At 41.4% G+C, this 27,565-nt stretch overlaps 1 protein-coding gene across 1 annotated transcript in view; it reads right to left on the bottom strand.

The window, feature by feature from the left end:
- The window catches only part of LOC124804847 (tetratricopeptide repeat protein 5-like), a 140,745-nt gene that overhangs the window by 48,362 nt on the left and 64,818 nt on the right, over window positions 1-27,565 (bottom strand). The window contains exons 3-4 of the mRNA XM_047265198.1: window positions 25,139-25,356; window positions 5,292-5,534 (exon numbers count right to left, since the gene is read on the bottom strand). Of these exons, the coding sequence (XP_047121154.1) occupies window positions 5,292-5,534; window positions 25,139-25,356 (461 nt within the window). The remainder of the gene's footprint in view (window positions 1-5,291; window positions 5,535-25,138; window positions 25,357-27,565) is intronic.

Here is a 27,565-nt window from a genome sequence, read left to right as displayed (position 1 = left end):
ATAATCTGTTCACCTTACATGAAGCAGACAGCACAGTGATGAAATGGTACAGGAGGCCAAAGCAAGGAAAGATGTATGGAAGCATTGCTCACTGTCACCACTGATGTTAGAAAGATCAAATCAACAGATTTCAGTCATTTATTACAGACAAACTGCGAAAGACAAAAACATACTGCACGTGTAAATGGATGGAGGAAGGTTCAAAGTTTTATGTTTGCATAGTTACTATACCATACTGTCAACATAAGCACCATGTATTGCTAGAGAAACACTGAAATGGTAACTAATTTCATTCCACACACGAATCAACAGGTCCACATTTACTGAATCGACAGCTTCAACAATTTGAATTCTCAGTTTTTGAAGAGTAGCTGCCATAGGTGGGACAATGACTCTGTCTTTTACGTACTCCCACAGAACAAACTCACAGTGTGAGGTCTGGTGACCTAGGAGGCCAAAAGCAATGACAAAATCTTGTTGTTCACTCCCTCCAATCCAACATTGTGGAATGGTGTTGTTACGATAACACCGCACCTCAAAGTGAAAGTGAGGTGCCGTGCCATCATGCATAAAAATGAAATTATTGGAATCATCATAAGGTTGAGCACATAACCAATTTTACAGCACATCCAGGTATGACATTCTTGTCACAGTGGCCTTCGCAAAAAAGAAAGGTCCATAAACTTTGTGAAAAGAAATGGCACCTTTACAGTCACCAGGTAGCAATGGCTGCAGTAACTGCAACTTGTAAGGCTTCACATGCAAGTGTCGTTTCAGAACATGCCACACCATTGTTTGAGGAAGCTGAAGCTGCCCATCTTGTGGACTTCCAAGGCCTCCATGTGATCAGTGGGTTCCACAACAATAGCTGCCCAGCAAACACCTGAGATTCATGGGTTGCTGAATTCCAGTAATGGAGGTGGCTACTGCCAGAGTCACCACACAAGCTGGCAGGCAACATTATCAGACAGAATACTAGCATGCGTCTGCTGCATATCATGTCAATCACATGGCCAACCAAACACGATGGTTGTTGTCACAAGGAACTCAAGCAAACAAGTGGTGTTTGCTTCACTGCAGATGGCACCTGCACCGTCAATGGGATTGTGACATCCGTGAGCACAACTTCACATCCACCACTCTTGTGGGTGTATTTAATACGGCACCCAGATGTTACAGGCAGTTCAGTTCACAGAGCTATTGCAAGCAGCTCCATCCCAGAACTATTTCTGGATCTACACCTCATCTTTCTGGCTGCAGCCTGACCTGGGTGATAGACTGCAGCAGCCACAATGAGCAGCAAACTCTCACCAAGTAAGCCTTCACCTCTCTGACATTGACCTCCCGTGGAACATGTACTGTGAATTTGTGCCTCAAACCAGTCTCAGGACTGAAGACCACAACAACACAACAAGTTTCTGTTATTAACTGCATACCAATGGACTTACTCCATCATATTCAATTGATTTAGACTCATGATTCATGAACTCAGGATTCAAAATCCTCTTCTTGAACATATTCATCTTCAAGCATTGTTTGTAATTTGCCAAGGAACTAAACTGGGATGATTATCCATTATTTATATCAGAAAAATTAAAGAAACTTTTGAAGAAAAGAGAAGCACCTGTATGAATATCAAGAGCTCAGATGGTAAACCAGTCCTAAGCAAAGAAGGAAAATCAGAAAAGTGGAAGGAGTATATATAGGGTCTATACAAGAGCAATGTACTTGAGGGCAATATTATAGAAATGGAAGAGGACATAGATGAAGATGAGATGAGTGATATGATACTGCATGAAGAATTTTACAGAGCACTGAAAGAGCCAAGTAGAAATAAATCCCCGGGAGTAGGTAACACTCTCTTTCAAATTCTGAATGTGGCAGGGGTAAAATACAGGAAATGAACGGCTATTTTTAATTTGTACAGAAACCAGAAGGCAGTTATAAGAGTCGAGGAGCATGAAAGGGAAGCAATGGTTGAGAAGGGAGTGAGACAGAGTTGTAGCCTATCCCCAGTGTTATTCAATCTGTACATGGAACAAGCAGTTAAAGAAACCAAAGAAAAATTTGGAGTAGGAATTAAAGTCCAGGGAGAAGGAATAAAAACATTGAAGTTTGCCAATGGCACTGTAATTCTGTCAGAGATGGCAAAGGACTTGGAAGAACAGTTGAACAGAACAGACAGTGTCTTGAAGCTATAAGACAAACATCAACAAAAGCAACACAAGGATAATGGAATGTAGTCAAATTACATCATGTGATGCTGAGGGAATTAGATTAGGAAATGAGACACGTAACGTAGTAGATGAGTCCCTGAAGAAGAGAAATTTGTTTATATCGAGTATAGATTTAAGTGTCAGGAAGTCTTTTCTGAAAGTATTTGTATGGAGTGTAGCCATGTATGGAAGTGAAACATGGACAAAAAAAGAGTTTGGACAAGAAGAGAATAGAAGTTTTCGAAATGTGGTGCTACAGAAGAATGATGAAGATTAGATGGGTAGATCACATTACTAATGAGGAGGTACTGAATAGAACTGAGGAGAAGAGGAATTTGTGGTACAATTTGACTAGGAGAAGGGATCACACATTCTGAAGCATCAAGGGATTACCAATTTAGTACTGGAGGGAAGTGTGGGGGGTAAAAACCACAGAGGGAGACCAAGAGATGAATATACCAAGCAGATTCAGATGGGTGGAGGTTGCAGTAGGTACTCGGAGATGAAGAGGCTTGCACAGGTCAGAGTAGCATGAAGAGCTGCATCAGACCAGTCTTCGGACTGGAGACCATAACAACAATATCAGATAAAGAAGGTCATTACTTACTTTGAGTCACTAAGAGCATTGTTTTAAATCTTTCCCTTTCATGTGTGTTAAAATAAAGTGTTACTATCTTACTACTTGGGAATAATCATTTTTCTTTGTGTACTACCATGTATGACACATCAGTAAATATGTACAACAATTTAGTAGTTCATGAATAATTGTGCAAGATTTCTGGAGTTTATGAACATCATGAAAATATAATGCATGATAGTCAATAAATCAGGGAAACAGTATTAAGCTCAACCATGAAAGAACTATGCTGATAGTTACGCAGGAACTGGGAAGTGTCAAACTTAGTCAGTTGTTTGAGTACATGAAGCAAATGATCCATATTATGACAACTGTTCAAGAAAAAAATAATGAATTAAGTCATCACCTGAAATGGGAATTAAAACAAAGAAAGACTCCACAGGGTACAAACCCAACTGAAGAAGAAAAGACGGCCAAGAGCTTACAAAAACATTCGTAATAAAACATTGGAATTTACATAGCAAATTTCTTGCTGAGTAGAACAAAATTAAATTCAGTGCAGAGATAGGGGACATAAACAGGAGCTCTGCAAGAAACCAGCAGTCACTTTTGAAGCTCAAAACTTGGGTACAAGAACAATATGCAGGTTTTAAAATAGAGGTAGATGAAATACAGCAGGCCATTACAGAAAGGTGTGTTGTTTTTAATTAGATAAACACCTGCTAGAAGATAAAATTAATAGTTTAGTACGAGAAAGATGTTGAGAAATAATTAGTGCTGGTATGAGAAAACTACCGGAGTTCAAACTGAAGCAACAGCTGCACCCAGTCACATTCGTGCAACAATTTAAGAGTGAATTCTCTCCATTGCAACCTGAGTAACAGAAAATCAATGTGTGTGTTACTCATTTGGATGAAGGCACATAACTTTTGAATCATCTGCAAACATCACTGGTTTCATCTTTCCTTCACCAATTACTGGTGCCACTTTGGTCATTAGCTCATACATCACCACAATGAAGAGCAATGGTAAGAGAGCAGCTCCCTGTCTCATGCCATTTTTCTGTTCCAGCCAATCTGATCTCTCCCCTCCCACTTTCAAACAGCTCTTACTCCCATTGTACATTTCTCTCATCCTTTTCTACCCCTCTGTATTTCAGGGACTTCCATCTCATACTATATTTGCTTCTTGCTTTCTTCTTTGAAACTCTTGTTTCCATTGTTCTATTCTGGAACCATGCCTGAAAGGATCTACACTTCTTCTGCACTGTATCTTTCATTTCTTCATTCCATCATAGTGTTTTCTTCCATCTTTTTTTGTAGCTTGTCCTCCCACACACCGTTTCCGACACACACACTGATGTCCTCTTAAATCTGTCCCATTCCTTTTCCACCGTTTCCTTCACTATTATGAGGTACTCTAAGCCAAGTTCCTTTCTTATCCTTAGCTTCTCTAGGTACATTACTAGCAGTCAACAGTCGCTGCTTAAGGCATCTGATGGTATTATGACAATATCTGCAACTTTCCTATTCATTTCACTACTGTAGAGGATATAGTCAATTACCAACTTTCTACTCAAGTCATTAATGAAGCAAATAATCTTGTAGCTAAGAAAACAGGAGTTCCTGACCAACAAACCATTCCATTGGCAAAAATTCAACAGTCTATCACCAATCAAAGTTTCAAGATAAACAGGTGTATTTGCAGTATGTGCAGCTGTAGTGACAATGATTCCATTTCTAGGAGTGACTGACATGTAGGTTGTATCACAACATTCCAGATGAAACAAACACTGCCATTATTCACATTTATTGTTATTCTTGGCAATTCTGCAAAATTTGTGCACTTTTCCATAGTGATAGTCAGAATATTCAGTTAAAAAAAGGAAGATAACACCTAAAAGATTTCTAAAACCAATTTTTGAATATTGCTTGATAAACATTTTCAGCTTTTTGCCTGATCAGATTGCCTGTTGTCATTTGGAGGCTAAAACAACATTTATCCATGAAGTAAACACTTATCTACAAAGAGAACATTCATACATGAATCTGCAGTTCAATGTATTCAGTGTTTATGCAGGAATGCCCATTATAAACATTCCTTCCTGTAACATGTCCTCATGATACACATACTGTTGGTCACACACACACACACACACACACACACACACACACACACACACACACACACACACACACACACACACACACCAGCAACACCACCACAAGCATCTGCAGTCTTGTTCCCGAATATGTTGTTGTCTATTACATGGGAACAACACAAATTTATAGCGCAACCAATTGTTTTTATATGACAGTTTTGTGGAGTGCTATTGGGATAACAAAATACTTGAGTTCTACCATTTCCTCTGTGGTTTTCCAAGGCGTTTCAGATTTTTCCTAACTCATGGTAACCAGAGTGTTCCAGATTTCACATTAAAAATTAAAGTTCATAAGATAAACATTTCTGACAGGAATGATACAATTGTTGAAACTTACTGCTTGAAAGTATGCTGACATGCATTGCTTTAAAATTTTTGGATTCTGTGAAATAGTAAAATACGATGAAAGATAAGAATTTCCAAGAATTGCCCAAGACTGTCCATCATTCGGATCCAGCTGTACAGCTTCTCTTGCTTTGTTTAGACCCTCCTCAATATTCTTAATTCTCTCCTGGGGTGTCTTGGAAGGCTCCTGACGCAAAACCATGGACAAATTTCTAAGGGATATTTTATTCTTTTTCTGAAACAAAGATAATTCATACTATGAATGCACAGATTTTCTATTACAGGTAAATGATATCTTAACACAAAGATTAGACATGTTGCGATAAACAGTATACACACAAAAGAAATTATAACTGATTTACATATTATGGAATGTCTCGTATTTAGTGCTAACATTGTTCATACCCAAAGACATTAAGTGTAAAAATCATCATGTCTGTCTGCTAATGATTGTTTCACCATTTAATATTTTGCACACAATTTGGTGTACCAATCTACCCTTACACATTCTTTAATTAGACAAGGTGAAAAAAGTAACATGACAACTGGACATTACAGTTTTGCCAGACATGAAAACATAAAGCTCAGTTGTTTGATGTGAGACTTTGTAAACAGCACTGTTACAAGGTGTCCACCTGAAGAAAGGTGGAAAGGGCTTTCAGGAATGATAATTTTTGGTCTGTTACAGATAAATTTATTGTGTTTCAACAAGAAAAAAATTGTTTTGGGTCTGTTTTCAACACTTCACTTAGTGAGTCTGAAGATAAGAATGACAGTATTCATCAGAATAGTATAGCCGATCATTAACACAAAACTACAGTAGAAACAACACTTAATTTGGAAATGACCATCAAATTAACATCCAACTTCTGTACCGGAGAGGGGAAGGGGAGATGGAGAAGGGTAGGGAGGAGGGGAGATAGGGAGAAAGAAAGAGAGAGGGGGGGGGGGGGGGGAGATCCTGAACTCAGAAGCATATTTAGTTTCTTAGTTGTTTTCAGATGGTGTCAGTTCATACCAAACTTTACATACAAGCAAAACAAATTTTATTCTATAAAGAGTCTTTCATCAGTCAGTGATGAACAATCAGTCAGCGAGCAGTCATGTCTAGGGGCAGTAACTGCCAGCCCTACACAGCAGAGCCTCTGATGATGAGCACAGTTAGACATCAGTCAGCAATACCCACAATAAAATTGCTGGCTAGTGACTATGGGAAACCATGAGGAGGCAAAGCACAGTAAGTATGGATCCATGATCAGAGGTTTCTACGCTTACTGCCAAGCCTAGGTCACACAAGATTTTCAGTCTGTGCCAGTACTGTTCATATTAGTGTACTTGCATTTGACAAGTCATGCCTAATGATGCACTGACAACACTGTACATCTTCACTGTCAGTGTACATTTGTGGGACTGGATAATATAACAAACAACTTAGGGATTTAACTTCATATTGTTTGTCTAAGAACTTCACTGTGGACACACAGAGCTATTGGGGAGGGGGGGGGGGGGGGGTTACTGGGTTTTAGTAAATCCCACAGACTTTGTGGTGTTACAACACCACAAATATTTGTCTCGTAATGTGCCTGTGACAAATACAAGCAAATCGAGCAGGTCAATTGCTGTAAAGTGGAGAAAGGTATACCTTCCTACAGAGCATGAGAATATTACAGTCAACTATTTTTGCATAGCCAGTAACAGCACAGCAGAGATAGCTTTGAAAAAACATTTAGGTTGCAAAAGGCGGAGTAATTTAGATTTTCAGGTTATGTTGTATGTATTATGCCTTTCAAGAAAAATCCATTTTTTAAATTCTCTCTTCCTCGTGCATTATCCACCATCTGGAAAAAAAGTGCTAAGAAATGGGACTTTTTTCAGTTTTTCCTCACTAAACCACTTCAGGTGCATTTTAGGCAAAAATATGCCATTATAAATTTTAAACAGTGTTAAGTTTGCATCAAGTTTCATACAAAACATGTTGGAAAATTCTGAACAGCTACTGAGATACGAGGCTGCGAAAGTTTGTAAAAATGGCAAGAAATTGCAAAAAGTTAGATATGTCAGTGTTTTGCCATAATACCTCTTTTAGTAAAGTTTTGTGCACAGCACATAATAATCAGTGTTGTTGTTGTGGTCTTCAGTCCAAAGACTGGTTTGATGCAACTCTCCATGCTACTCTATCCTGTGCAAGCCTCTTCACCTCCCATTAACTACTGCACACTACATCCCTCTGAATCTGCTTACTGTATCTCTTGATCTCTGTCTACAATTTTTACCCTCCATGCTTCCCTCCAGTACTAAATTGGGATCCCTTGATGCCTCAGAACATGTCCTACCAACTGAACCCTTCTTCCAGTCAAGTTTTGCCACAAGTTCCTCTTCTCCCCAATTCCACTCAGTACCTCCTCATTAGTTATGTGATTTACCCATCTAATCTTCAGCATTCTTTGTAGCACCACATTTCAAAAGCTTCTATTCTCTTCTTGTCTACACTGTTTATTGTCCATGCTTCACTTTGATACATAGCTACACTCCATACAAATTCTTTCTGAAAATACTTCCTGACACTTAAATCAATACTCGATGTTAACAAATTTCTCTACTTCACAAACGCTTTCCTTGCCATTGCCAGTCTACATTTTATATCCTCTCTACTTCGACCATCATCAGTTATTTTGCTCCCCAAATAGCAAAACTCCTTTACTATTTTAAGTGTCTCATTTCCTAATCTAATTCCCTTAGCATCACCCGATTTAATTCGACTACATTCCATTATCCTTGTTTTGCATTTGTTGATGTTCATCTTATACCCACCTTTCAAGACACTGTCCATTCCATTCAACTGCTCTTCCAAGTCCTTTGCTGTCTCTGACAGAATTACAATGTCATCGGCGAACATCAAAATTTTTATTTCTTCGCCATGGATTTTAATTCCTACTCCAAATTTTTCTTTTGTTTCCTTTACTGCTTGCTCAATATACAGATTGAATAACATCAGGGATAGGCTACAAACCTGTCTCACTCCCTTTCCAACCACTGCTTCCCTTTCATGCCCCTCGACTATTATAACTGCCATCTGGTTTCTGTACAAATTGTAAATAGCCTTTCGCTCCCTGTATGTTACCCCTGCCACCTTCAGAATTTGAAAGAGAGTATTCCAGTCAACATTGTCAAAAGCTTTCTCTAAGTCTACAAATGCTAGAAATGTAGGTTTGCCTTTCCTTAATCTATTTTCTAAGATAAGTTGTACGGTCAGTATTGCCTCACATGCTCCTACATTTCTACAGAATCCTGACTGATCTTCCCCGAAGTTGGCTTCTAACAGTCTTTCCATTCATCTGTAAAGAATTTGTGTTAGTATTTTGCAACTGTGACTTGTTAAACTGATGGTTCGGTAATTTTCACACCCGTTAGAGCCTGCTTCCTTTGGAATTGGAACTGTTATATTCTTCTTGAAGTCTAAGGGTATTTTGCCTGTCTCATACATCTTGCTCATCTGATGGAAGAGTTTCGTCATGGCTGGCTCTCCCAAGGCTATCAGTAGTTCTAACAGAATGTTGTCTACCCCAGGGATTCATTTTGATTTACGTCTTTCAGTGCCCTGTCAAAGTCTTCCCGCAGTATCATATCTCCCATCTCATCTTCATCTACATCCTCTTCCATTTCCATAATATTGCCCTCAAGTACATCACCCTTGTACAGACCCTATATATACTCCTTCCGCCTTTCTGATTTCCCTTTTCCATCTGAGCTTTTGATATACATACAGGTGATTCTCTCTTCTCCAAAGGTCTCTTTAATTTTCCCATAGGCAGCATCTATCTTACCCCTATATACATACCGGTGATTCTCTCTTCTCCAAAGGTCTCTTTAATTTTCCCATAGGCAGCATCTATCTTACCCCTAGAGATATATGCTTCCACATCCTTACATTTGTCCTCTAGCCATTCCCACTTAGCTATTTTGCATCTCCTGTTGATCTCATTTTTTAGATGTTTGTGTCCCTTTTTGCCTGCTTTATTTACAGCATTTTCATACTTTCTCCTTTCATCAAGTAAGTTTAACATCTCTTGTGTTAGTCAAGGATTTCTAGTAGTCCTCTTCTTTTTACCTACTTAATCCTCTGCTGCTTTCACTATTTCGTCTCTCAAAGCCACACTATGTGATCAAAAGTATCCAGACATCTGGATGAAAAATGACTTACGAGTTCGTGGTGCCCTCCATCGATAATGCTTGAATTCAATATGGTGTTGGTGCACCCTTAGCCTTGATGACAGCTTTGACTCTCGCAGGCATACGTTCAATCAGGTGCTGGAAGGTTTCTTGAGGAATGGCAGCCCATTCTTCATGGAGTGCTACACCGAGGAGAGGTGCTGATGTCGGTCGATGAGGCCTGACATGAAGTCGGCGTTCCAAAACATCCCAAAGGTGTTCTGTAGGATATAGGCCAGGACTCTGTGCAGGGCTGTCCATTACAGGAATGTAGTTGTTGTGTAACCACTCCACCACAGGCCGTGCATTATGAACAGGTGCTTGATCGTGTGGAAAGATGGAATCGCCATCCCCGAACTGCTCTTCAACAGTGGGAAGCAAGTAGGTGCTTAAAACATCAATGTAGGGCTGTGCTGTGATAGTGCCATGCAAAACAACAAGGGGTGCAAGGCGCCCCTCCCCCCTCCCCCCAAGAAAAACACTACCACACCATAACACCACCGCCTCCGAATATTACTGTTGGCACTACACACACTGGCAGATGAAGTTCACTGGACATTCACCATACCCACACCCTGCCATCACATCGCCACATTGTGTACCGTGATATGTCACTCCACACAACGATTTTACACTGTTCAATCGTCCAATGTTTATGCTCCTTACACCAAGCGAGGCGTCATTTGGCATTTACCAGTGTGATGTGTGGCTTATGAGCAGCCACTCGACCATGAAATCCAAGTTTTCTCACCTCCCGCCAAACTGTCATAGTACTTGCAGTGGAACCTGATACAGTGTGGAATTCCTGTGTGATGGTCTGGATAGATGTCTGCCTACTACACATTACGACCCTCTTCAATTGTCGGCAGTCTCGCCTGTCAGTCAGCAGATGAGGTCTGCCTGTACGCTTTTCTGATGTACGTGTCCCTTCACCTTTCCACTTCACTTTCACATTGGTAACAGTGGACCTATGGATGTTTGGAAGTGTGGCACAGTCACCTTACCATGTTCGAAGTCCGTGTGTTCCACAGAGCTCCCCATTCTGCTCTCTCACAATGTCTAATGACTACTGGGGTCACTGATATGGAGTACCTGGCAGTAGGTGGCAGCACAATGCACCTCATATGAAAAACATGTTTTTGGGGGTGTCCAGATACTTTTGATCACATAGTGTATCCATTCTCCTTCTACTGTATTCCTTTCCCCTGTTCTTGTCAATCATTCCCTAATGCTCCCTCTGAAACTCTCTACAACCTCTGGTTCTTTCTGTTTATCCATGTCCCATCTCTTTAAATTCCTATATTTTTGCAGTTTCTTCAATTTTAATCTACAGTTCATTACCAATAAATTATGGTCAGAGTCCACATCTGCCCCTGAAAATGTCTTACAATTTAAAACCTGATTCCTAAATCTCTTTCTTACCATTATATAATCAATCTGAAACCTTCCAGTGCCTCCAGGTCCCTTCCACGTATATAACCTCCTTTCATGATTCTTAAACCAAGTATTAACAACCATTAAGTTATGCTCTGTGCAAAATTATATCAGCTGGTTTCCTCTTTCGTTCCTCACCCCCAGTCCATATTCACCTACTACTTCTCCTTCTCTTCCTTTACCTACTATCGAAATCCAGTTCCTCATGACTATCAAATCTTCATCTGCCTTAACTATCTGAATAATTTCTTTTATCTCATCATATATTTTTTCAATCTCTTCTTCGTCAGTGGAGCTAGTTGGCGTATAAACTTGTACTACTATGGTAGGTGTGGGCTTTGTGTCTATCTTGGCTACAATAATGCGTTCACTATGCTGTTCATAGTAGCTTATCCATGTTCCTACTTTTTTATGCATTATTAAACCTACTCCCGCATTAACCCTATTTGATTTTGTATTTATTACCAGAAGTCCTGTTCCTCCTGCCACCAAACTTCACTAATTCCCACTATATCTAACTTTAACATATCCATTTCCATTTTTAAATTTTCTAACCTACCTGCCAAATTAAGGGATTTGAGATTCCATGCTCCAATCCGTAGAATGCCAGTCTTGTTTCTCCTGATAATGACGTCCTCCTGAGTAGTCCCCACTCGAGATACGAATGGGGGAATAATTTACCTCCAGAATATTTTACCCAAGAGGACACCATCATCTTTTAACCATACAGTAAAGCTGCATGCACTCGGGAAAAATTACTGCTGTAGTTTCCCCTGGTTTCTGGCCATCCACAGTACCGGCAGACATTCACATATTGCCAGGGATAATAGTGACATTAATAAACTAGCTCTCGCTGGTTTTCCAGTCACAATCCTTTTCCAATTTTTAAATACTTAATGTCAATAAGTAATGGAATAACTGGAGGTGAAGTCATCAACTGCCAACTGTCCTCAGAGTTTGGTTATAGAACATGATTATCCAGACTGTGTTCCGTGCGACACTAGTGTTCCAGGAGAAGTGAGTAAGTGTTCTATGAAAAAATATTAATAACATGGCATTTACTTCGAATTTTTTTCTTATTTTTTAAAAGTGTATGATGACTCTTGTCTTATTTAAGTAGTTATGATTTAAAACTGAAATGATCACTGAATAAAACAAGTATTTCCCATGTTCAAAAATTTTATTAATCTTCAAAATAAACCAGGATTCCATCAAAATAACTGGATTCTCAAAGTGTTCCATCAGAGGAAAAGTTTGAGAATCCCTGTTCTACATCGGTTTTGAAAACGTGTTTCCAATGTAAAGATGCAGTGGTGTCTCTGAAAATAGTTGCTAACTGTATTAACACGATTCACATTGTCCGTCGCACTTCACATAGTGTAGACCGGGAACTGTCTGCTAGGCATGCCCGATGTAAAACATGTAAAACTGACTGGGCATGGCCCGTGCTGCCTGAGTTGTTGTTGTTCTGCCGGCAGAGAGCGCGGCCGAATTCTCGCGTGCCCTCTGGTGGACAGGACTTTACTTGCGGCAACTACTGTCCGTGACGCGCCATGTCGATGTGCGCCTCCCGCAATCTTTCTGGTGGCTACTTTTGTGGCGGTGTTCATAGCGACAAACAATTCGTGGTAGAATCGGCTTACGAAGTCACCGCCACACTTTTAATAGCGGGCCGACCGGTCCGCTGGAACAGTGAACAGAAAGATGAAAACCCAAACACTCTGATTAAATAAAAGTCGGTACTTATCTTTATTGATGAAGATACAGAAACTCAATAGTGAACTCCGTGTCTACAGAGATCTGACTAGTTCGAGTCGGAGCGGCTAGGTCAGCGTCGGCTGACGACAAACAACAACTCTGCTGCGATGAACACACAACTGACTAGCAAGTACACAATTCGGTGGCGAGTTTACAACTGAGCGGCGAATACAGAACTGTCCTAGCGCTCGCGACTCCAGCACTTAAGAAGCCAGAAGCCAGCGGTGGCGCGCGCAGACTTGCGGCGATTTCCTGTATCGCTGGCGCTGCTTATGCGGACGGCGTCCGGACTTTGATGCTGCCAACCGTTTGGCAGCGGGCTCGGGTGGCATTACTGGCTAGGATATAACAGCTACTGCACTAACCACACACATATGAAGAAAGGAAAAGTATCTCTGAATCCTCTCATGCCTCCCCACAAGATGATAATCTCTAAACAGTGTGATGATGGCCTGAAAAAAGCTTTGAGTACAAAATGCTCCATTTGCATTGTAAGTTTTTTCTGAGGACCATACTGACAAAAGGGCGAAGTCCACAGTTACTCTACCTTCATGCCCTTACCAACTGACACAGAAATGGGAAAGAGCAAATCTGATGTAATAGATGGTGGCCACCTCCCACACAGAATTCACTGGAATCACAGTGAATGTTTTTCTCTTTGATGATACTGTGTTTCTGCAGATGCTAGAGGATAAATTGTTATCAAACAAGAAAAAAAATGAGACCTGCTTCATCTCATGGCTTCAAAGAGAATTTTGATAAGTACAAATGGTCACCAAGCAGGCAACAGAAGATGAAAATGTATTAATTATGAAAACCGCTGTGTTGTCATCTTCTAAACACGATTCTGTTATTGGAGAAGACACTGATCTTTTGGTTTTGATGACAGCTTAAGTGCCAGACAATATTTTCTTATGCAAGTCTGGAAAGATAACACAGGAGAGGCGCTGTATTCCACAACACCTTTCAAGTAAAAGGATACAGTGGAAAACATTCTATTTCTTCACGCGATAAATAGTTGTGATAACACGTCCACTCTGTTTGGACAAGGGAAAACTAAATTTTGCACCACACTTGAGAGCAACACTTTTCACAGTAAAAATGTTACTATTTTCAAAGATCCAACTGCAGAAAAAGAGAAGATCATGGAAGCAACTGATAATTTCATTTTGCCACTTTTGTGGAGGTGTTTCAAACATTTCTATACTTGAGTTGCAATATCTTAACTTTTCTAAAGCTGCTAATAACACCAAATTCGACCTGGCTTGCCTACCTCCAACAAGGGCTGCAACAAGGATATTCGGGGTCTAACTCCAATGCCAATGAATCAAGAGGCAGCTCTACAGGTATTGCTAAACACGATGATTTCATGCCAACGCAAAAACACTTGTGGCAACAAATGTAGCTGCAGCAAAGTAGACTTGGAAGCTCCATTGTATGTATTAACTGTAGAGTCAACGGTGTAGGAAAAGGCAGATTACTGTAAAGAAGACATGTCATGTTGCAGACAGGCATGATTAAAAGACACTCACATATAATTTTCAGCCACAGCCTCTGTCAGTAACCACACACGTAAACCCCCCCCCCCCCCCGCACACACACACACACACACACACAGTGGCCAGCACCAGCATCTTGGACCAGAAGGCAACATCACGTGGGATGCTAGCAGCATTCTGCAGGGGTTGGGGTAGGGGAAGGGGAAGGAGAAGGGGAGGGGAAGGGGAAGGGGAAGGGGAAGGGGAAGGGGAAGGGGGAGGGGGAGGGGGAGGGGGAGGGGGAGGGGGGAGGGGAGGGGGAGGCAGAAGGGGAAGGGGAAGGGGAAGGGGAAGGGGAAGGGGAAGGGGAAGGGGAAGGGGAAGGGATGGGCATAGTAGTGTATGGGCGGGGAGAGAGATGAACGCTGTCTAGCAGATTGTGCAGGGACTAGACTGCCAGCAGGTGCAGTATCAGAAGGTTGTGGGGCAGGGAGGAGGGGGGGGGGGGGGGGAAGGAACAAAATAGGAGAAGAGCAGGGAAAGACGGGCAGAGGCCTGCAGATAAACAGGGTGGGAGACAAGAATGCAGAGGAGGTGATAGGATAGAGGGTGTGGAAACTGTTGGGTGGAGGGTGTGGAGACAGTATGTGACTGTAGGCTGAGGCCAGGATCATTATGGGAGCAGAGAAAGACTGTAAGGATAACTCCCGCCCACGCAGTTCAGAAAAGCTGGTGGTGGAGGGAAGGATCCAGATGGCTCGTGTGGTGAAGCAGCTATCAAAATCAAGTCTTTATCTTCAGCTGCATGTTGTGCCACAGGGTGGTCTACCGGGCTCTTGGCCACAATTTGCCAGTGGCCATTCATTCAGGTGGACAGATGATCACTAGTCATACCAATCTAAAAAGCTGTACAATGGTTGCAGCAGAGATGGTAAATGCCATGGCTGGTTTAACAGATGGCCCAGCCCCTGATGGTGTAGAATAAACCTGTCACAGGACTGGAATAGGAAGTGCTGGGTGGGTGGATCGGTTAGGTTTTGCACCTGGATCTTCCACAGGGATATGATTCTCGTGGCAAGAGGTTGAGATCGGGATGGCCTAGGGATACACTAGGATGTTGTGGAAGTTGGGTGTCTCCACTGAAAAAATTCCAGCACTCATTGACCAACACCTCCAACCAATTGCTAGTAATCTAGCCTCTCACGTCAAAGACACCAACCACTCCCTTCACTGACTCTCCACTATCCCCACTCCTTTACCTTCTGGATCCCTGCTCGTTACTGTTGACGCCACCTCCCTATACACCAACATCACTCATGCCCATGGTCTTACCGCAATTGAACACTACCTTTCCCAATGTCCTTTAGACTCCAAATCCACTATCTCATTCCTCATACGCCTTACTGACTTTATCCTTCTCATTTGAAGGGAAGGATATAAACAAATCCGCGGCACAGCCATGTACACTCGCATGGCACCGTCCTACGCCAACCTTTTTATGGGCCATCTAGAGGATAATTTCCTAGCCTCTCTAAACATCAAACCCCTAGTCTGGTTAAGGTTCAATGGTGATATCTTCATGGCCTGGACCCAGGGCCAAGACAGCCTATCTTCATTCCTTGCCAACCTCAACATCTTCTCTCCCATCCATTTCACGTGGTCCTCCTTGACCCAGGGTGCCACATTTCTAGAAGTTGACCTCCTACTTTCTGATGGCTCCACTTGCATCTCTGTCCAAATTAAACCAACCAACGACCAACAGTACCTGCATTTTGACAGCTGTCATCCCTTTCACACCAAAAAGTCCCTCCCATACAGCCTGGCTACCTGGGGATGGTGTATCTGCAGTGACAAAAACTCCCTTGCTAAGTATGCTGGTTGTCTTGCCAAGGCCTTCACATACAGGCATTATCCCCCAGAACTAGTCCACAAACAGATCTCCCAGCCATTTCTCCTCACAACCCCAATCCTCCCACCACCCCTAAAAACCAGCCACAAAGGAGTGCCCCCTTTGTCACCCAAAAAGAAGTGTCTCCTTCATCACCCAGTACTACCCTGGAGCACTGGAACATAATTTGCCAGGGCTCTGATCATGCCCTCAAATGAGGGACATCCTACCTGAGATGCTTCCCAACCTTCCTTAAGTGGTGATCTGTCGCCCAACCAAACTCCAAAGCATCCTAGAGGAACCCTATGCCACTCCCAATCCCAATCTCTTGTCGCAAGGATCATATCCCTGTGGAAGATCCAGGTGCAAAACCTGCCCAATCCACCAACCCAGCAATTCCTATTCCAGCCCTGTCACAGGTTTATCCTACCCCATAAGGGACAGGGCCACCTGTGAAAGCAGCCACGTCATTTAACAGCTCTGCTGCAATCATTGCACAGCTTTTCATATTGGTATGACTACCTACCAGCTGTCCACCAGGATGAACAGTTACCACCAAACTAAGGCCACAAGCAAGGTAGACCTCCATGTGGCACAACATGCAACTGAACACAACACACTTTATTCCAATGGCTGCTTCACTATCCAGGCAATCTGGGTCCTTCCCTCCACCACCAGCTTTTCTGAACTGCACAGACGAAAGTTATCCTTACAACACATTCTCTGCTCCTGTAATGATCCTGGCCTCAAACTACAGTAAAATACTGTCCCCACACCCTTCACCCAATAGTTTCCACCCCCTCTTTCCATCTCCTCCCCATTTTCATCTCTCACCCTGTCTATTTATAGGCCTCTGCTAACGCATCCGCCCGTCTTTCCCGCTCCTTTATACACTCCTGGAAATTGAAATAAGAACACCGTGAATTCATTGTCCCAGGAAGGGGAAACTTTATTGACACATTCCTGGGGTCAGGTACATCACACTGACAGAGCCACAGGCACATAGACACAGGCAACAGAGCACGCACAATGTCGGCACTAGTACAGTGTATATCCACCTTTCGCAGCAATGCAGGCTGCTATTTTCCCATGGAGACGATCGTAGAGATGCTGGATGTAGTTCTGTGGAACGGCTTGCCATGCCATTTCCACCTGGCGCCTCAGTTGGACCAGCGTTCGTGCTGGACGTGCAGACCGCGTGAGACGACGCTTCATCCAGTCCCAAACATGCTCAATGGGGGACAGATCCGGAGATCTTGCTGGCCAGGGTAGTTGACTTACACCTTCTAGAGCACGTTGGGTGGCACGGGATACATGCGGATGTGCATTGTCCTGTTGGAACAGCAAGTTCCCTTGCCGGTCTAGGAATGGTAGAACGATGGGTTCGATGACGGTTTGGATGTACCGTGCACTATTCAGTGTCCCCTCGACGATCACCAGTGGTGTACGGCCAGTGTAGGAGATCGCTCCCCACACCATGATGCCGGGTGTTGGCCCTGTGTGCCTCGGTCGTATGCAGTCCTGATTGTGGCGCTCACCTGCACGGCGCCAAACACGCATACGACCATCATTGGCACCAAGGCAGAAGCGACTCTCATCGCTGAAGACGACACGTCTCCATTCGTCCCTCCATTCACGCCTGTCGCGACACCACTGGAGGCGGGCTGCACGATGTTGGGACGTGAGCGGAAGACAGCCTAACGGTGTGCGGGACCGTAGCCCAGCTTCATGGAGACGGTTGCGAATGGTCCTCGCCGATACCCCAGGAGCAACAGTGTCCCTAATTTGCTGGGAAGTGGCGGTGCGGCCCCTACGGCACTGCGTAGGATCCTACGGTCTTGGCGTGCATCCGTGCGTCGCTGCGGTCCGGTCCCAGGTCGACGGGCACGTGCACCTTCCGCCGACCACTGGCGACAACATCGATGTACTGTGGAGACCTCACTCCCCACGTGTTGAGCAATTCGGCGGTACGTCCACCCGGCCTCCCGCACGCCCACTATACGCCCTCGCTGAAAGTCCGTCAACTGCACATACGGTTCACGTCCATGCTGTCGCGGCATGCTACCAGTGTTAAAGACTGCGATGGAGTTCCGTATGCCACGGCAAACTGGCTGACACTGACGGCGGCGGTGCACAAATGCTGCGCAGCTAGCGCCATTCGACGGCCAACACCGCGGTTCCTGGTGTGTCCGCTGTGCCGTGCGTGTGATCATTGCTTGTACAGCCCTCTCGCAGTGTCCGGAGCAAGTATGGTGGGTCTGACACACCGGTGTCAATGTGTTCTTTTTTCCATTTCCAGGAGTGTATTTTTGTTCCTTTTATCCCCACCTCCCTGGCAGTCTAGTCCCTGCAGACTCCACCAGACAGTATTTGTCTCTCTTCCCACCCACACGTTACTATCCCTATCCCCTCCCCTTCATCTTCCTGTGAATATTGTGTGTGTGTGTGTGTGTGTGTGTGTGTGTGTGTGTGTGTGTCTTTACTGACAAAGGCTGTGGCTGAAAGCTATATGTGAGTGCCGTTTAACTGTGCCTGTCTGCAACTTGACGAGTCTTCTTTACGGTAAGTATCAATCTATCCTTCCCTACAATGCTGATATTCCTATCTGGAATTTCCACAGTTTAACTATGGATTCAAATTATGCAGTGATACACCAGAGGACAAATTCAACACGGAAAAAGATGAGTTATATGATATGCTGCTTATTGGTCAATGTAAAGAATCTGAACCAAAACAAAAATTTATGACTTTCTAACTTCTGCTGGCAATTTTGTATATATCATTAAAGTAAAATTTAAGATCTATTTTTAAATTGTATTTTGTTGAAATACAAATACATGTACAAGTGCTGAAAATTTTTGTTTTTCTTTTTCAAAAATACGTATTCCCCATAAATAACATAAATGGCATGAAATACACTAATATATTGCACACATAAAGGCTTAAAGATGATATTACATTCAAGAATGCCATTTTCGGCTGATTTTGAGTCCACTTTTACTAAAATTATTAATCCAATATTTTTCAGCATGTATAGGGAGTAATTGCAAATATTTTGTATGAATACTGAAGGAAATTATTGAATCCTCTTCAACATTTGTTGTTATACACTGTGCACAAAACTGCACTAAAAAAAGTATTATGGTGAAATGACTGATATATCAAACTTTTTGCAATTTCTAGACTTTTTGCAGATTTTCAGAGCCTATTATCTCTGCAGATGTTCCAAAATTGCCAACATGTTACACATGAGATGTGCAGCAAATTTAACACTCTTTAAAACTGATAATGGGGTATTTTTACCTAAAATGCGCTGGAAGCGAGTTACTGAGGAAAAACTGAAAAAAGTGTGATTTCTTAGCGCTTTTTTCAAGATCATGGGCAGCACACAAGGGGGAAAAGGTCTAAAACTTGGATTTTTCAAGAGAGGCATATACATACAACATACCTGAAAAGCAGAGTTACTCAATTTTTTGCAATGCAAAATTTTATTTCTGCTAGCTTTTAAAGAAAAAGAAAAAATGCAATTTGGTGACAGAACTACAAAATGAAAATGACAAGTTGCAAAATTTCCCACTGCAAGTAAGCTGTTGTAACATATGTCAGCGTCACCAAATTTCAGCAGAAGTGATCGATATTATTCGAAAAATGTGACATTAGGAATGCAATGCTTTTAACACATTCGTACAAAAGGAAACAATTCTCATATTATTTTACTTTGTATACTGTTCAGACCCATTTGGAATTTGCTAGTGTCCCATCGGTCACCTCCCCAGGTGGCGGATAGGGGAATGTTCACCAGATATGGTGTAAACTGAGGGAATAAAATATGCCTCTGAAACCTGGGCTCTGACAGCAAAGAATTCTGAATCACTGGATGCATTCAAGAGAAGGATACTCAGGAGACTCATTGGTACAATTTGTGATAGGAACAAATGGAGGAGGAGATACAACCATGAGTTATACGCCACCTGCAAAGACCAGCCTGTTACAAAAATTGTGAAGTCATCTAGGCTCAGATGGACTGGCACATGGCATGGTTGAATACAAAAATACCAATAAAGATAATACAGGGACAGCCAGGTGGACAGAGAGAATGTGGTTGACTGAAAACCATGTGGGAGGTCAGAGTCATAGAAGACCTTCGAAAGTACAGGAACTGGAAAATGCTGGTAAGGGACTGGGATAAGTGGAAGGAGATGGTTGAAGAGGCCAAGACTCATCAGGAGTTATAGCCGTAGAAGATGAATATATTGATCAGAAGTCAAGTAGCACCTTAAAAAATACACAGTGTTGCAAATAAGTAACAAGATTAATTTTTTCCCCAGGTACACTTTCAGGAACATCATCAAATGTTGTTACCATTTCACACACTAGATTGTGCTGAACATACAGACACTTCTGTCATGATGATGACTTGGCCAGTGCATGCACAGCCATCATGAAAGTAACACTGTGCAAGTAGTGGCAATGAAATGTAGCATCTTGGATCAAAAAGAAGGGACAAAATTTTGCTATAAATGTGGAAAAACATCATCAGAAGTTTACAAAGATATGCAGTGTGTTCACAGGGACAACTGTCTTGGCCATAGTCAAGTGTTCTGCTGCTTTCCACCACTTAATAATGGAAAATAATCTTTAGAAAATGTACTACCCATCAGACATCCCGTATATGCTTGGGTGGATGAAAATGTGAAAAAAACCAACAACATTGTCATCAGTGATACATGATTTACCATCCGAAAACTCGCAGTGAAACTTGGTATGAATAAGAAGCTGGCCAGCTTGATCTTAGACAAAGAGTTGCACATGAGAAAGATCTGGTCCCAGTTTACTCCACATTCACTGGCAGATGAGCAGAAAGAGCACTGAGTTGCATGCTGCACTGGTTTCATCACTGCAGTTAATGAAGATCACAATCTACTGAAACAACAGGCACTTTAACCCTTTAGTGACCAGTGGGAACTATAGTTCCCACTTATTTGTTTTCACTGTAAGTTCAGTGGTAATCCGTGTTCCCACTTCTAACTTGTGCAACCATCTCTGTTAGAGTGTGCTAACTATGTGTAGATTGTCAACGGTTGGGCGAAAGCTGCTGTATTTCTACCTTGTGAGTCAATCAATGCAGAAGCGCAGTTCCCTCGTGAAGACGAGCCACTGTTTTGACCGCTACAGCATTTTTTGGATAGTGTGCTTTCCTTTTGCGCGTGAAGTGACTTGTGTTGTATTTATCTACTTTTATATTTATGAGGGAGATAGTATTCGTGTATATTTGCTGGATTTGACTGAAAATTATGTAAATATTACAAGGTAAGTTAGTGGAAGGAGAAGTGAAGTATTCTGCCCATTGGCTGTGGCAGAGTATAATAAAATAATGGGAGGAGTGGATAGATTTGATCTGCTGCGTGAACGGTATGCTGTAGGCCGTCGTTCATGGAAGTGGTGGCACAAACTCTTTTCCTTTCTTGTGGATTTGGCAGTTGTCAATTCCTACGTTATGTGGAAGCTACTGAAGACAGAAGCAGACCAATTAACATTTAGATTTCACTTGGCAAGGCAGCTTATCTCTGGCTTCTCAAGTTGTAAGAGAAGAGGAAGGCCTGTTCATTTTCAAACACCAAAAAGAGGAGTGTCTGGAGTACCAGATGAAGTTTGTCTGGAGAAAGTTGGAACTCATTTCCCTACAAAAGGTACAAAAAGCAGAAGATGCCGCCAATGTAGCACCAAGAACAAAGAAAAGAGAACAAAAATAATGTGTAGCAACTGTCATGTACCTTTGTGTGTAGCACCATGCTTCTCTAAATTCCATAGTACATCACCTTAGCAAACTCAAAGGACAGTATGAACTAACACAAATAGAGTTCGGTTGGAACAATAGTTCCCACAACTTTTTTTTATACTCGTAGGCTAAACTCTCACTTTCAAGGTTTAAACTATGATTTTATGAACGGTTTCTTAGCCCAATAAAGTGTTCATAAAAGTCTACAACTTCCGGAAATAATTTGGTTAAAGGGGAACTACTTCAGTGACATTGAGAACAACCAATGTGCTGTGACCAACAGACTGAAAGAAGCACACAACCAGGATTTCAAGCGTTCTCTCAATAACTTGCATGATCAATATAAACATTGTATGGAGGTGCAAGGGGATAATTCTGAAGCCTTGTAGCTGTGAAATTGCAATACATTCCTTAGCAATATTATGAAAAGGAAAGTTGCTTCTCACTGATGCAGAGTCACAGACAGGCACAACTGAAAGACTGTCACATTATGAGCTTTCAGTCAACAAGGCTTTTGTCGAAAATAGATATCTCTCTCTCTCTCTCTCTCTCTCTCTCTCTCTCTCTCTCACACACACACACACACACACACACACACACACACTCACTCTGTGGCTTCAGTTGACAGAGGCTGCAGTCGTGTGTGTGTGAGTTGCATTTGCATGGATGTGTGTGTGTGTGTGTGTGTGTGTGTGTGTGTGTGTGTGTGTGTGTGTGTTTTGTCTATTTTTGACAAAGGCCCTGCTGGTCGAAAGATTATAATGTGACAGTCTTTTTGTTGTGCCTATCTGTGACTCAACATCTCCACTATATGATGAGTAGCAACTTTCTTATTCATAATATTGTTACATTCCATCCTGGATTTTCCATTGTTTGATTTAATGAATTCCTTAGCTTGGATGTAATACTAACTGTCTCTTACTTGGTGCACTGTGTATTTCTTCTTTTGTATTTTTCTTCTCTTGATTTCTTCAACTTATAAATGATGGTGCAGTAATTTTCCCCATGGTTTTGGTAAAATGGCTGTGTTATCAAGTAAATAATATACTCAGGCAACAATAAACAGCTGTCATACACACATTTCACTGCCTCCATTTAAACAGAGAAATATGATAGAATGCAATGGTAAATGTATCAGTTACCACTTGAAAGCATGTGTCCATGCAGCAAGCACACATAAGACCACTGCTCCAAGCACCTGAAGAAGATGACAATGTCAACTGTCAAAATACTGTGCATAAAGTGGAATCACCAACTTGACTAGAACATATCATCACCAACCAATCACACCCAGCAATTAATTGGAATTACAGTAGTATCCTTCTCAGTTTTCCTGATACTGGAGTGCCACAATATTACTACGGTGTTATTCTCTTCCCTTCTTCTCTCTCTCTCTCTCTCTCTCTCTCTCTCTCTCTCTCTCTTTTAATACCTGCAAAATAACATGCGAGATCCAATTCACCCACCATTCAGCTGAAAATTGGAACTAGGAAAGACCACTTGGGTGGGCAAGTTCAGGATAAATCTGACTGATAACAACCAGCTTGGACATAGTTTTGACAACACACCTTAAGCACATTTGAAATTGGTGGTCCTTCGCCTCTTAATTTCAATGAAATTAGATGACACTAGTTTCTTAAAACAGTTACACAGTAACTGGCACAAGCTGACAAAAGAACATGATCAATATATGAAAATGTGTGTACACCAGACCGAAGGCACTTAGAACAAATAATGTATTGGAATATATAAACATTATATATAAAAACAAAGATGAGGTGACTTACCGAACGAAAGCGCTGGCAGGTCGATAGACCCACAAACAAACACAAACATACACACAAAATTCAAGCTTTCGCAACAAACTGTTGCCTCATCAGGAAAGAGGGAAGGAGAGGTGAAGACGAAAGGAAGTGGGTTTTAAGGGAGAGGGTAAGGAGTCATTCCAATCCCGGGAGCTGAAAGACTTACCTCAGGGGGAAAAAAGGACAGGTATTCACTCGCACACACACAGATATCCTTAATTTTTCCCACATGGAATGTTTCCTTCTATTATATTGGAATATATAAACACTAAGACAAAACACTTTTTAATTCCAAACATCAGAGTTTTAGTTATAGTGCAGCGTGTGGCCACACCCACCCCTTTAATTCATCATCTGGAGATTGCATTTGGAGATCTTTCAAACTGCAACTCTCTGCACTATTTCAACCATGCTAGCATTTTAATTAACTACATACTAGTCATTCCCGCTTCATTTTAATTGAGTTCCAAACTGTGAGATTGCCATATCATTCTCTAACTTGAATGGTAGTGTCTTGGCTTTTGTTTGCCTCTTTGATGTATGCCACTGCAATTACTTACATTTTAAATGAACAACAAATAGTAAGGTGACATTTTCTTACTGCTACAATTTTCCTATCTTGTTCCTCTTTGTTTCAGAAGCTACCTCTTACCGAATTCTGGTTTTTCACGTCATCTTGGGAATTAGCAATTAATCTTGGGAATGGTACAAACTTTCCTACTTGTATTAGGTAATTCCAAGTCTGAGTTATCCAAATCAAGCAAGCAGTTGTTTTATATGCTCCTATGGTTTTGGTCTGGAATCTCACACCACTAAACTTACATTGTCACTGAAGCAGATTTTATATCAATATGTGAACTCTGTAACATGCTTATGAAACACTAAAATATCTCTCTGAAATGTCTACACCCACGATTCAAGTTTTCGTCACCTTTACTAAATGAAAAATCCTCTAAAGCATTCTTTCATTACTGTCTATTTCATTCACATTGTCATAACAACTGTTAACCTAAAGGTATCTATTATTTCCCCTTTCTTACTTTGTGTTCAACAATCCTGAACACTTTTTTTAAAAACTACTTCAACATAAAAACCAAGTGAAAAGGCACAGTGTATGCCACACTGGACTCACATTTGGGAGGAAGATTGTTCAAATCCCTCATCTGACCATCCAGATTTAGGTTTTCCAAAGGATGCAGCTTACTTTCTTCCCCTTCCTTTCATTATCTGAGCTTGGGCTCTGACTCTAATGACTTCACTATCAAGAGGACATTTAAACTCTAATCTTCCACCCTTTTTTCAATGTAAAATATGACATCTACTATGATGTTGAGCAAACAACTGTTTACATCTCATAAAGATAAACACAAACATTATACTGAGACAACATAGAATATGTTATACCGTAATTTGTATATAATTTATAACATCCTGTCTCAAAATTCAAAAGCATGTGGATAATACATATAAAAATGAAAGAATATTTACATGTGACAGAGCTGTAGTAAAACAATTTTTGGCAGCTGTAATATCGTCTTTCTTCCAGTAACACTCTCCCAGTTCATTCCATGCATCTACAAATTTTGGGTCGAGTTTCAGTGCTTTTGACAACATTTCCTCAGCCTCAGCATTAAACTGAGGTGTGACATTCAGAGCCCTCCCCCTGAGGTAACAGTACATTGCTTTGTTAGCTTTTGATGCAGGATCTGCAAAAGAACACATGGTCAATAAAATATAGTGTAATGAATTATCAGAACATAGTTCTACATGTATCCAACGACTGAAAAATGGTCCTTCAGTTTCATACTCAATTAACAATTTTTGTCCTTGTTTGCCTCTGGTATTAAAAATAAATTATGCAAAACATTCCTCACAGCTATTAACTACTCAAACAATAAAGTGCTGAATAAAATGGTATCATATGAAAACAACAGTTAGCATCTGAAAATTTTCATGTGAATTTCCCAGTTGTTTAACTAGTGCTTGTGTACATATATATTATCATGAAGCCAGGCAACGTGAAAGCTTAGCTTTCCACATCACTGTTTCTGAATTATGTATCTAGGCTTCCTGCATGTTTGACACTACTTCTTAGATGTTATTTACTGTCTCCACAAAATCTGATAAGCTGCCAAAATTTTCCATGCAGCTTGAGTTTATGCTTTTTTTCAGTTACTGGCAACCTGGACAAGATCTTATCTACATTCCTTCTTTATACTCTGTATTGATGCTATTAGACCTTGTTTGATCTGTGGACACATTGTGAGGAGAAAAGTTCTTATTAGTAGCAAAACCATGTTCAGATGCCGTCTTTTGTGTTTTGTACGGATTTAATAAACATTTTACTCATTATGCACAAAATTTTCTATTTTAAGTTTCTCAATAATAATTTTGTGCAGTGTTGCCCAGTGCACACCAATGGACATTTCACATGAACATAAGCAACTGTGAACTGACATTTTTTTTAACACATGATAAAGAAGGTCGTCTATCTGGATGGATGACCTGCTACTCATCAACTTTATCATTCACATTTTTTATGGACTTCCCTAAATCACACCACCATTGGGTTATTTATACTTAATGCATTGCTCAAGATCCATAAAAGTCACAGAGTTTATGGAGAATTTCAGAGGCAGTCAGTCCGTTTTCAACAAGAAATCACCAACTGTATACACTTACAGCATGGTCATTTATTTCTCCAGCCATCTGGGAGCTTTGGCTATTCCTGGGTTGAAAATCTGTGCGTGCTACTGCTCAAGTGAAAGCTGACCATTGAAGGCACTTATATTTAATTGCCAATCACACCTTACTATCAAGAACTGCCTCATATGGCTGGTTCTTTTATTAATTTGCCTGCATGCTTCATGTACATAAGTTCAATGATGTTTACCAGGTGGTTTGTTTGAAGCCTTTACTACATATTACACTCCAATAAATGTCTGTCAAAACCTTTTAACACAATCTGTAAGTATGCAAGCCTGCAAAGAGTGACAGACTGTAATTTTGCATGACAACAAAGAGGCAGTAGTCTCATAGAAAAACTGTGATGCAATGCGCCTCACACAATGTCCCAAAGAGTTATCAACAAGTACTGCACTGGAAAAGCCTCAGAAAAGAAAATATATGCTAATAATAGTTCAAATGGGGTATAACAGCCCAAGGAAAGGCTAAAACTAGAACACATATGCTGTCAGTGCTCCAAATGTAGATAAATATGCAATTATGAGGGGATTTCAATAAGTAATACAACCCATTTTTTTCTGATAACAGATTTGTTTTATTCAGAATTCCAGTACACCACATTATTCTCCATTCCTTTGGCCATGAAATGCTATTTTTCAACATAGTCCCCACTCAATGTGATGGCCTTACGTCACCCTACTGGGAGGGATTGTATGCCGTGTGGTACCACTCTACTGGTCAATATCAAAGCCAACATCTTGTTGCATCAATAACCTCAACATCCTATTGCATCAATATCCTCCCCATTATCCATGTACTGCTTCCCAGAAAGTGCATCCTTCACTGGGCCAAACAGATGGAAGTCGGAAGGTGTGACATCCGGGTTGGTGGATGAGGAAGAACAGTTCAATAAGGTTTTGTGAGCTCCTGTTGGTTGTGTAGACTTGTGTAAGGCCTTGCACTGTCATGGAGAAGGAGAAGTTCATTTGCATTCTTGTGGTGACAAAACACTGAGGTCATTTGTTCAATTTCCTGAGGATATCACAATAGACTTCACAGTTGATCATAGCACAGTGAGGGAGGATATCAAATGGAATAACCCTTTCAGAGTATCACAAGTTTAACGTCATGACTTTACCAGCTTCATGTAAATGTGTTGGTACGACTGATCTTTCTCTCATTGTGTTCCACCCACTCCATTTTTTTGGCTGCTGTGCATCCGAAAAAATG

The sequence above is a fragment of the Schistocerca piceifrons genome, chromosome 7, assembly GCF_021461385.2.
Source record: "Schistocerca piceifrons isolate TAMUIC-IGC-003096 chromosome 7, iqSchPice1.1, whole genome shotgun sequence".
NCBI classification, from domain to species: domain Eukaryota; kingdom Metazoa; phylum Arthropoda; class Insecta; order Orthoptera; family Acrididae; genus Schistocerca; species Schistocerca piceifrons.
The sequence above is the reverse complement of the archived record's forward strand: the minus strand, read 5'-3'. Positions and strand labels throughout refer to the sequence as shown.